The sequence below is a fragment of the Cyprinodon tularosa genome, unplaced genomic scaffold (genome assembly GCF_016077235.1).
Source record: "Cyprinodon tularosa strain WSP-4 unplaced genomic scaffold, ASM1607723v1 ctg44, whole genome shotgun sequence".
NCBI classification, from domain to species: domain Eukaryota; kingdom Metazoa; phylum Chordata; class Actinopteri; order Cyprinodontiformes; family Cyprinodontidae; genus Cyprinodon; species Cyprinodon tularosa.
Genome location: NW_024039163.1, coordinates 1,622,696 through 1,635,283, shown reverse-complemented (window position 1 = coordinate 1,635,283; position 12,588 = coordinate 1,622,696). Strand labels below are relative to the sequence as shown.

General features: G+C 36.7%; 1 protein-coding gene across 15 annotated transcripts in view; it reads left to right on the top strand.

The window, feature by feature from the left end:
- LOC119793075 (membrane-associated guanylate kinase, WW and PDZ domain-containing protein 2-like) overlaps positions 1–12,588 on the top strand; it is a 136,862-nt gene that overhangs the window by 104,687 nt on the left and 19,587 nt on the right. For 11 of the 15 annotated variants that reach the window (XM_038300041.1, XM_038300037.1, XM_038300043.1 and 8 more), the window contains exons 10-11: positions 3,170–3,702; positions 5,863–6,031. In XM_038300041.1, the coding sequence (XP_038155969.1) occupies positions 3,170–3,702; positions 5,863–6,031 (702 nt within the window). The remainder of the gene's footprint in view (positions 1–3,169; positions 3,703–5,862; positions 6,032–12,588) is intronic. The other 4 variants (XM_038300038.1, XM_038300048.1, XM_038300051.1 and 1 more) reach the window with 1 other exon arrangement.

Here is a 12,588-nt window from a genome sequence, read left to right as displayed (position 1 = left end):
TACTTTCCACTCTTTTTGTTTTTTTGTCCTGAATCTCCTTATCTTTCTCTTTCTTTATTAGCCTCCCTTATCTGACCATGTTGTCTAACACTTCCCCCTCCCTCTATATCCTTAGCGGTTTTTATCTGTTTGCTTTTTGTCTTCCTCTAGTTTTCTCTTCATCCCTCTTCTCTGGCTTGTCAGCCTTTTTCTTGCTCTCTGTTCTGGGTTTTTTTCCCCTTTCTCTCCAATTTGTTCATCTCAACTCTGTGACATTGCCAGAGCTACACTAGCGCACACTTTCACATTCAGGGACTCACGCAATCATCCTCTGACTGAGATTAGCTGCCCTATTTGGCTGCGTGGCATTGCTCTCAGGGATTGTGCATGGTTGAGGATTTGACATGTATGAAGTACATGTATGTGTGAGGACACACTTGTGGGTACTTGTGTGTGCTTGCATATCTGCAGCAACATAACATCAAGTATTTGAGGCAGCTGTACTTGCTGTGGAATGGTCAATTTAAAGTTAAAATATTCCTAAGCTAATCACATTATGAGGCTCTGATGGCAAGAAAATCGTAAAAAAAAAAAATATGAAGTTTTGGCTTAATTATGGAGCAACAACTTTCTGCATGCATGCTTAAAAAAATTTCCTATGCTTTTTTCTTTTTTCACTTGACCAACTAGGTCATTAAACATTTTTTTAATACAGACAAAGACAACCTGAGTAAAGAGAAAATATTTTTTGAATCAAAGTTTATCTACTAACAGAAAAAGCTCCTCAAACTAACATGGCTGTGTAAATTATGTATGATTAACAACAGTTTTTGCATCAGTTTCACTCGCAGCACTCACTGTCACTGTCTGACCAAATGAAATCATTGAAAGGGATTGTTTTCTTGATCTAAATTTATTTAGAATTGATGAGACCCAAGGTTCTTGACAATCAGGTTATGAAAAGCATTCAGAGATGGCAAAAGTACTCACTTTCCGTACTTGAGTAAAAGTACAGATACTTGTGTTAAAAAATACTCTGGTAAAAGTGGAAGTACTGATTAAACTTCTTTACTCAAGTAAAAGTAACAAAGTACAGGCTTGTAAATTTACTTAAAGTATAAAAGTAAAAGTAGAAACCACTTTTTTCATGCCGTTGCCTACATTTTAAATGGATGTCTGCCAATAAGACTAGATCTCTGTTGTGTTCATTTTCAATCATCTCGTCGTCCATACTACTATGCTAATGCCACCGCCACCAAGCTGCAATGATTTGCCGCCAATGAATTCCGCCAAATCTGTCCATTCATCTTGTAGTGGTGCGTCAAATACAACGTAGATTCCCATCCAATTAGATTGAATTTGGTATTGATGACGTGAAAAATAATAACGGTAACTCCATTGAAATGATTCAAAACTAAAATAACGAGCCAATATTTTAAAATGTAAGGAGTAGAAAGTACAGATATTTGTGTAAAAATGTAAGGAGTAGAAGTAAAAAGTCGCCATAAAAATAAGTAGTAAAGTGAAGTAAAAATATCAGAAAAATCTACTCGAGTACAGTAACGAAGAATTTGTACTTCGTTACTTCCCATCTCTGAAAGCATTAGAGACATTTCTAAGGCTTTGGAACTCCAGAACAACAATTACCTTTTTCCAGACTCCCTAGCTTACTGTATAAAAAGGACCCAGGACAATCTTAAGCACAACATGCCTTACCTGCCAGAGTTAATATCAGTTTTCATGATTCAAAAACAAGAAATAAACATCCATAGGAGAGTTGCTCTCCAGATTTCACTACAGTCCAGGGTGCAACATGTTAGAAAAACAAGTCCAATCCAGTGAGGTTTACAACTCATAAACCAGCTTCTTGAATCTCAGGGCCAGATACTAAAGCTCACCTTAGGCACGAGTCAATGCCTTGTTTACAGTTTTGGAAGGAAAAAGCAAACCAATGCATTATTAGACAGGTAATCATGATCTTATTCTGCATCAGTAAACCACTGTTATGATGATTTTTATGTTTAATGGAAGGAAAAGCTTTGTTCGAAAGTGTGCTATTTTGTTTCTTGACAGACATGCTTACTATTGTTGCACATTTTTAATACTTCTTTTATTTGATGTTGTTTTATACATACATATAAATATATATATATATATATATATATATATATATATATATATATATATATATATATATATATATATATATATATATATATATATATATATATATATATATATATATATATATATATATATATATATATATATATATATATATATATATATATATATATATTTATTTAATGGCTTGAATATGTCTTATCTCTGTTTCACTGATCACTTACATATTGCCTGCCTTGCCTATAGAAAACGATGGCTGGTACTAGTAACCAACAGATTGTGTTTTTTCTTCTGTAGAAAAATGATAAATCCATGCACCTGTGCATTTTTGTTGTTGTTTGTAAGAAGGAAAATGTTTTATATAACTATATCTTCCTTCAGTCATCATAGTGATAGCTCCCAACAGGGATTCGAAAACAGGATCATTACTTTAAGCCCCACTTTATGTAAAGAAATCTTTTCTCTAGGATGTCATTAAAATTAGTAGAACATTAAGGAAAGGTTTATACTATCTCTAAAAGATTAAGGAAAACTTTTAATATTAAAACAACTAAATTTAAACTACAGCATACTGAATTGTTTTCATGCCAGTGCATTCAATGTTTACTGGTTAACATAAAGAAATAGTTCTGGTTAAAAAGAAAAAAAAAACTTGAATGTAGTTATTCGTACTGATGCCTAGATAGTGAATAGGTTTTGAGTGTCTGGAGATGTTTGTCCATTAAGAGTTCCTTTGTTCAGAAGCTTTCAGTGGTTGTTATGTTCAGGCAGATTCACTGAGTGTCTGTCACTCCCACATCTCACCTGCAGTAGATCACCATCAGTATTAGGCAGCTGATTCGATGTTCCCCTGTGGTACTTTCGAGGGACAGTGTGTTTCCTCTGTGTTTCGCTACACCGCATTCTGTTCCTACTGAGACTTAATGGCAACAGACTGTGACAACTTGTATTTTTCAGAGCACACTGTGTCACACTGAAGCACTGACACCAGAGCATGTGGTTTGTGAGACACAAAACAGTCTCCAGTGTGACTAAAGCTGTCCTCATCTCCTTTTTTCTTCTTCAGGGGATGTCATTGTCTACATTAATGACATCTGTGTGCTCGGCACTACTCACGCTGATGTTGTGAAGCTCTTTCAGTCCGTACCGATTGGTCAGAGTGTTACTCTCGTGCTCTGTCGAGGATATCCGCTGCCCTTTGATCCTGAGGACCCAAACGCCGCAGCAAGCGCTTCGCTCACACCCATCGGGCTGGAGCACCGCCCGCTGGTGGTGAACGGGCGCAGCAGCTATGACCCCTACCTAGAGTATCTGTCGCTGAGCTCCCAGCTTCCTCCTCAGGCTCTGGCGCAGGCCGGAGCCTCTCACCCTGGGGACACCCATCTGGATGGCTCGTCGCTGCCACCCACCACGCCCGGCTCGGCATCAGCACACACACCACGTGATGATAACGTGTCCATGGCCTCCTCTGGGACGGCAGGTGTTGCTGGGGCAACAGGACAAGGAGCAGAGCTGCTGACTGTCACGATGGTGAAAGGTGCAGAGGGTTTTGGATTCACAATCGCCGATAGTCCTACTGGTCAGCGCGTTAAACAGGTGATGCGTACCATCTCCTTTTCTTCCTGGACATTTTAACTAGTAGTTATTGAAATATTGTAAGTTTTGCTTTCATTTAATTGAGAAAAAAAACTAATTGAGAGTTTTTCACAAGCAATTTAAACACAACTAAGCTGTGATTTAAACCATACTATACTAACTTCTTAATATACATAAACCAGATCGAAATAACATTTTCTAATTGAATTTTTCAAGAGAGCAATCTGAATAGATTTATAACTGAGATATTATGACTATCTTAAGGGGGAAGCATTAAAAAGGAGAAGGAGACACAATTCCAACCATGATACTTTGATTCTTTGCTGCAAAAAAAGACAAGCAATGGGAAATGAGTTTAGTATTGTTTTGCTGACTTTTATTGTAAATTTTCTTTTTAGGTATGAATGATCACTAGTACAAAAAAATAGCACCTATTTACCACAAAGTACTCTCAAATGTAGAAAGACACTTTTTTGTACAATTTGTAGGGTTGTAGTAGGATTTCTTCTACCAAATAATAAAAGCAATTTGCAGCCATATATAGCTTAAAGGAATAATACACCCAAAACATGATTAGCCTTCATTTTCTACTCACCCCCATGCTGAACAACACTCTGGAGTACTTTTTTGATATCTCAAATGCATCTGGAGACCTGGGAGGCTTCTTGCTGTCTGTTGACATTCAAATAATGGAGGTCTATGGCGCCCGAGGCAGAAAGGTCCATAAAAGTCCACAAAAACGTGTCAATATTCCTCCATACTGCTCGTCCAATGTATTCCAAGTGTCCTGAGTTGGTAGCGTCCATAATTTACTCGAAACAAAGTAATTTAGAATGTTTTTAGAGCATAAACAGTAGTGTATAGGATTTCCTAAGATCGCGTTCACGAGTCTACGGAAACCGCGGCAGACCAAACCAGATGAAAGTGCGCATTCAGCGTCTGCTCTGCCGATAATGCAAGCGTAGAAGAAGAAATGTGCTGTTTACCTCTGCAAAGAAAGAAACAATGAAAGAAAAATGTCTGAGGACCTCAGTGTTGAGGAAGAGCATGAGTTCTTTGCCGAGCTGAATGCGCACTTTCATCTGGTTTGGTCTGCCGCGGTTTCTGTTGACTCGTGAACTTGCATGCGCACGCGTTTAGGAAATCCTATACACTACTGTTTATGCTCTAAAAACATTCTAAATGACTTTGTTTCGAGTAAATTATGGACGCTACCCACTCAGGACACTTGGAATACATTGGACGAGCAGTATGGAGGAATATTTACACGTTTTTTGTGGACTTTTATGGACCTTTCTGCCTAGGGCGCCATAGACATCCATTATTTGAATGTCAGCAGACAGCAAGAAGCCTCCCAGATCTCCAGATGCATTTGAGATATCAAAAAAGTACTCCAGAGTGTTGTTCAGCATGGGGGTGAGTAGAAAATGAAGGCTAATCATGTTTTGGGTGTACTATTCCTTTAATGTCACTCTGGGATGATTAAAGACGAAGGTTGATTCTGCGTATGGTGGACAGTTTCTACATCAATGTGACCATGTTTTAGATAAAGAGTTAATTTTATCAGGCATTCCAGGGCTTTTAATATAGAGAAACCTCTCTAATGTATTCATACTTGACACTTTAAATGTAAAAAAGTGTTTTTCTTTATCATATAGAAATTACGACTTTTTACAATCCCTTGTAAGGGTATGTTTACCTGTGAAATCCCGCATTTGTTTTTAATATAATATTTCAAACATTTAATTTGCTTAGTAAAGAGGAATGTGTTCAGTTTGCACCTTTTCAGAAGAAACTGGTCCCTCTCCCAGCGTCTCTGCTGCATCTTGTAAAATTGCTGTTCTGTTCAAATATGCATGTAATTTACCTCTATGAAGATTAGGGGAAATTAATTTATAATTTAGGCTTTTCCCTCTGCCCTGCATATTTTAGATGTTTTCCTGCTCCAACTCTAATATCTCAACAGCTTATCATTGGGATTCACTTTAAGGTGTCGTATGTTTGAACCAGGTGTGATGAAGCAGGAAAAGATGTGAAACAAGCAGAGCAGAGCTCTGAGAATCAGGACTAATGTAAATTATGTATCTTGTTTTCTGATTGTTTTAGTGAAGCATTTCCAAGAAGTGATGGTGTTGCTGTTTCTGTGTTGTTGCTGTGGTGCAGGTGTTGGAACCAGGTTCACAAGGAGCATCAGGACTGATTGAAGGAGACCTGATTCTGGAGGTGAACCAGCAGCCGGTGGCTGCAGCAGGACATGGACGTGTGGTGGAGATGCTTAAAGAGTGTCCAGTGGGAGCAGAAGCCACACTTCTCATACAGAGAGCAGGAACAGGTTTGAAGATAACATTCATTTGATGATTTTTTTCCTTATTTTTAATGTTATAATGGTGAATAATTAAAAGGTCCATCTTTTTTCCATACCCTGGTTCTACTAACGAGTGCATGATCAAAAACATCCTTTCCTTACCTGGCCTTAAAATTGGCTCCGATGCCTCACAAACATATTCGTACCATATAAAATGTTCTCTAGTTTGTTACATTACAAGCATAGACATACATGTTTTCTATTAGAATTTTATATGATGGCTACGACAAAATAGTGCATAGTTAAGAATATTGAAGAAATGCATTTATTTTGAGCCCCTGTAACTCTAATATTACCTAAATAAATGCTGTTGCAGGGCTGCAGGGTATTAGGAACACATTCAGGAATGTAGTTGAACGTGTTGTATTTAGCTCAATATGTTGTTCTGCTTTTTCGTTGATTTCAAACCTTGAATGCAAAATTGAATTGTTCAACCTATGATCTACTGCAACAGACTTTGTAAGGTATTAGTAAAAATTTGATACTGACAGCAACATATGGTGTGGTTGGTTATCTGTAGCTTTTGATTGGAGGATGGCTGAAGTTGAATGCAGGGCAATACTATAAGAAACATGTTAGAGGTAGTAAAAATACTTGTGATTAGGTTGGTGGTTAAACTTCCTGCAGGGATATTTATTTGGAAAATATTTAAATCAATTTTTCTTCAACATCAAAAATACGCAAAACTTTTTTGCTGGTCAGTCGCCTGAAATTTTATTGAAATACATGTTTGGTTGTAATATAATGTGAAAAACAATTTCCCAAGGCACTTAACTTGGAACAAAAGTCAATCTTATTGCTATTATTCAAGAAAAATAACCGCAGGCTTTTGGAATCTCATTCTAAACATGCTAGGTACATGTTTTTGTATATATACTTTTTCTGCAGAAAAAAAAAACTTATATATCACACATAATTATGCAACTAAAATCATAACAGATCCAAATATCCAATAAGAAATTTAGAAGTAGCAGTTGTTAGTAGTTTATAAGCTGTATTAAAATTACAATAGATTTGGTTGGCTAAATTGGTAAAATATAAGAGGCTAGATTTTTGTTGACCCTGTATTTGCTTTTTGCTAGTCTTTCCTTTGTGTTTCTCAGGAGAGAAGATGGTAGTAGAGAGAAAAGCACCACATATAATGACAAATCACAATAGGGTGTTTTTTTTGGAGATTTCATATGCCAAGAAAACATTAGCAAAATCAGGAAAGAGTCCAGGGCTGAAGCATCCTACCACTAAATGTATGCAGGCTTGTGATGCTCATGCATAGTTTTTCTATTGAATGTCTTGAACCACAGCTGCTGCTTTCTGAGAGAGGAGTCAAGCAGAGGCAACAGTAAGAGCTTGCAGTGGAAAATACAGTTTGATTAGTATCATTTTGACAACCGTTTATTTTTTAACACGCTCAAGTCTCTGAAGCTATTTATTTGGACTCTCTAAAGTCTGTAGATGATGTTTTGTTTGTGGATGTTAAATATTTCAGATTACTGTAAAAAGAAAAATGCTCGGCTTCCTGAAAAAAAATCTACTTTATGTTTTACACATATAATGGTGTATTATTTAAGAAATGTAAGCCAGTGTAAAATAAGTATTCTGTTTGTGCAGAAGAGAAAAAATGTTGTGAGTAAAACAACCTGCAGAGCTGTTGTTGGTCTTCTTCACTATGATTGTGTCAGGAAAGCAGTTTTTGTCCCACAGGATTCTGAGCATCCTCACAGTAACCGATGTGGTTTCCTATAGACTGGAAAAATGTGGAAGTCTCCAAAATTTCATTGAAGTTCCAGTTCCATTTCTCTTTATTTAGCATCCATCCATCCATCCATCCATCCATCCATCCATCCATCCATCCATCCATCCATCCATCCATCCATCCATCCATCCATCCATCCATCCATCCATCCATCTGTTCTTTCTGTTCTTTCTTCCCTTCCACCCTTCCTTTCTTTCTCTTTCCTTCCACCCTTCCATCATTCTTTCCATTCCTCTGGTTTTATATATTAATAATTAACCCAATAAAAACACCCATATCAAATAAACTGAACCTTTATATTTATTAATTCAGCTGAGACCTCTGCTAATATTAGGATGGAAAACTGTGGAATCTGAGCATGAAAAACATGTAGCATCCATTAATGCGGTAGTTTTACTGAGAAACCTTAATCACCTGCAGAGCTCACAGAAAGAGTTCTGAGTGTTCTGAAAGTGTTTGGCTGACTGGACTTAAGCAAAATTATCCTTTCACTTCTGCATTCAAGTCCATTATGATGAGATGCTTCATTGGGAACAGTTAAAAAACAGACTAAAACACGGAGTAATAAGCTGCACTGGCACAGAATGACCTTTAAGATACTCTGCACCATTTAAAACATTTTTTTAGATTTCCAATGTAAGTGAAAAGAGCTTCACTGCGGGGATGTTTAATGTTTTTTTTTTTCTTCAAGATTTTCTATTAGGTTGTCGGACAACCGTTGTCCAGCTGCTAAGAAAGTTAAATTTCTCAGTATATACGCTGTATTTGTTTGACAAATGTACTTCTACTGATTCTATAAATGGTGCTTTGGTCTGAGGTCAGAATTTGACTTGATAATTTTCTTGGGCTGCTTATATTGTTCAGCCCCCAGCTTTCTGACAAACACACACACACACACATACACACTTGTCTCACTATCTTTGCAGGGCCTTTCCATTGACTTCTATTAACTTCTACAGCTAACCATTACGGGTTCATACCTAACCCTAGCCAACGCCTAAACTCAATTCACATCTTAATCCTAAATGTGACCGCTGACTCAAAAACAGCAATTCCCAATGTGGGGTCCAGGCATTGGGCCCCACAAGGAGCAGCCTGTCCCCACAACATGCTATTTTCCCTGAACATGGGCCCCAAATGTTTTTAAAACAACAGCACACACAAAGAGTTCAAAATGCGTATTGATTCTTGTGTTGAGCACTGCAGAAACTCTAGAATAAAAGCTTAAATAGATTTACATTTTTTTTTATTTAGATGCTGGTTTTCTTGCTGACTCTGTCATTAAGATTGTAGTTTCTCCAGACGTAACAACCAGTAGAGAAGTTCATTTGCATTGTTTCTGAGATGTTATCAGAATAATAAAGAAGAAAAGTAAGAGGCTTTTGTTTGTATCACAATTTTCATGGATTCTATTTAATTAGGGATGAAAGTAATCAGCCTAACATGCATTTCAGGTTTAATTAATTTATGAGTGACTGGAATTATTATTGAGACTTTGAGAAGCCATCAAAGACCTAAGCAATCAGCAATACTAATAAAGACTTCCTGATGTAAGAGCTGGTTTTACTGATTTTTACGTCATAGTTAGAGCCTCCAGATCACATCAAACTTGTACACAGCTGAGCAAACTTTATATTAACCAAATGTTCATTTATACTCTGTACACTGACTGTACTAGAGCTAATTAAAATGATATGATGAGCACAAATGATCCATTTTTCTGGATGAGCAGAAACTGCAGTGGTGTGTGCAGCTGCATGTGGACATGTACACATGAGCAGCAGAGATGTCATGCTGCTTGAGCATCTTCTAACAGGCAGAGCAAATATCTGCCCTCTGGTGGTTGGTCAAGGAATGCATTCTCTAACAACAAGATTTATTGGGGAAAAAACATATCACTGTTAAATCTTGAAATAATGCAAGCAAATTGTTATGCTTCCAGTCTTTTTATGTAGGTATGCATAATAGTAGTATGAATTATAGTATTTAAGGATCTGCATTTCTTTTTAACACATAGTAAACTGTTTTATTTGGTCTATTTTAAACATTTAAAATTTTCTTAAATGTTTGATGCAATAATAGATGCTAAAAGTAACCTTTTTCCAGATCTTTTTAGGGTTCATGAAAATTTACAGAAAGCCTGAACCATTCCTTTCAATGTAAACCTAAGAAGCCTGAGATTTGTTCAGTTTCTTTTTTTTTTTTTTTTAGGGCCAAATTTCATTTTGTGACTTCCTAAATTTTGTTTTTGTAGTTATTGGTATGTTTTCAAGACCATGTATTTAATCTTAAATTATTTTTCATATTTTATTTATTGGTAATGTGCTAAATAGATTAATTAATTTCATGTTGTGTTATGTTGGATGTATGAGTTAATGAGCTATGGTTAAAAAAAAGTCCGTAATGCGGGTTAGGAAACAAGCTTGCCATTATAAATGTGTTACTAATAATTTATTATGTATTTATTTATGTACATTAAGTCTAAGCTTGAAATTCTAATCATTATTGTCCTTTCCAGTAATTTGAAAACACTTTACTAAGTTAACAAGGGTTCAAAAGAAACCCAGAAGAAACTATTTTTTTGGCAAATATAACAATCAAACATGAATACATGTCATCTTTTTATTTGTGTAAATCTTGAAGGGCATATATCATTACTTTTAAAAAAACGTCATTTATTAACTGTGTTCAAGCATGATTGAAATCAGGAACTTCCTGAAATGAAAATGCATTTTTTATCTGAAATCAGCCATCAATGCATAAAAAAATTCCCAGCCAGGAAAAAGGTTCTGATAGGGATGCCTTCATAAGCCGTTTGTTTTTAGATAGAAAATATTTTAATTTAAAGTGTATAGACTTAACAAATCTGTAACCTATGGAGGGATTTCCTTTGAGAAAGATAATCAGGTAGATCCTTGACTCAGTGTGACAAACTCAATGTTTTTACACAATGATAGGGTCTCTTTCCTTAAGCTCACAATTTGGATTTAAACAGCTCAAAGCTGCAGCCTCTCTGGTGGTTATCAGCCTAAAGTAAAAGCAAAAACCTGCATTACTATTCACTTATATTATGGACTCTCTCAGCAAATCATTGGCATCATGTCACTTCAGGTTTTTAACCTTTTTTTCAAATAGAGACTTTGGGTTACTATACTCCATGTGCGACTGTGTGTTTCTGTTTGACTGCTTCGCTGTAGCGTGGGCCGTCTGCCAGCATTCTGCTGCACTCTGGTCTTGTTCACAGCTCCATCCCCTGACATCCCAGTTTATATCAGAGCCAACCACATATTTGAAACACTTTGCTGCACCAATCAGAATGCGCATGGAGGCTGTGTAGAAGGAGAGGGTGCTGAGCTACTGGAGCCTATCGAGGCAAACCTGAAGTCCATCCAGAACTCAGCAGGCTAGTCTGTAAGGTCCAGCCTGCCAGACTGCTTGACCGCTGACTTGTGAGGAAGGCCACACGATGCTCTCCAGAAGTCATTCATTTGTAATTCATCAGCATTCGTGCGAGCGCACCACACACCCTGCACATACTCCAATGAATTGTATTTGCATTTAAATTAAAATGACATGCAACTGTGAGGACAACCGTCCCTTTAATATGAACAGACAATTAACATGTAGCCAATACTCACTTTGTTCGTTGAATCGTTAACGAAAGTTTCCTGGGAATCAGTTATTAGATCTCCTTAAAGCCTCCCTGAAGGCCCTCTCCCTCTGTTGCTGCCACTGAATCATTTCAGTACCACGGATAGCGCTCTTTAAACCCCTGTTGCTGTTTACAGTTGGAAAAGGGAGTGCTTTTGTTTTTGTTTTTCTGCCTTTCTCCTTCCATGTGATAAACACAGCAAAGATAGAGGTTGTGTGGTTTCTAAATTATTTCCCTCATAGAGGAATATGCAGAAAATATGCATATATTCTCCTTTTCAGTTACCATAAATGAATCGGTTGTGTTTCACTTCCCATAAACCTATGTTTTGTTTTTAATTCCTATATTGCCTGTACTCTTGCAGTCATTGATGGCACTGTTTACTGCTGCATTTCTGTTATTACAAAATGATAACAAACCAATGTTCATGAAAACAAAGCAGATTAGTTAATAATAATAATAATAATAATAATAATAATAATAATAATAATAATAATAATAATAATAATAATAATAATAATAATAATAATAATATAATAATTTCAGGGATATACAGTCAGAAATGTAATATATTATACATAACTATGTTATTTATCATCATCTACGAGCTCAGCCTCTTAACCTTAATATTTGCGTTGCCTTAGAATTCGTTATTTATAATTACATAGGAGCGGGTCTCGCAACCATCGAGGCAGACATCTTTGCGATACGGCAGCGCAGAGCCAACAAACTAGCGATTGCGAGATCGCCCATTAGGCTCGAAAGTAACTATGGCAAGTTGAGAGAGATGAACTGAGATGGTACTGAACACACAGACTAATGAAATACTATCTGTAAAATTATCTATGTAAACAAACCTCATCACTTGAGAAGGTAGGTGATGCAGACGTCGTGGAAGACATTTTGTCCCGTAACGCTCGCCGTACTGTTGGGGGGGAGAAGCGGTGGGGGGGAGATGTTCATGTTGCTGCGGTCTGCAGTCTGGACGTTAGATGTCGCTGAAAATTAAACACTGTAGCTTTAAATCTCAGTTAAGAAAAAAATCAACAAGGTATTCCAAACCAACTGTGTTTTTATTTTAAACTGGCTTAAGCACTTTATGTCAGCAGTCAACACAGT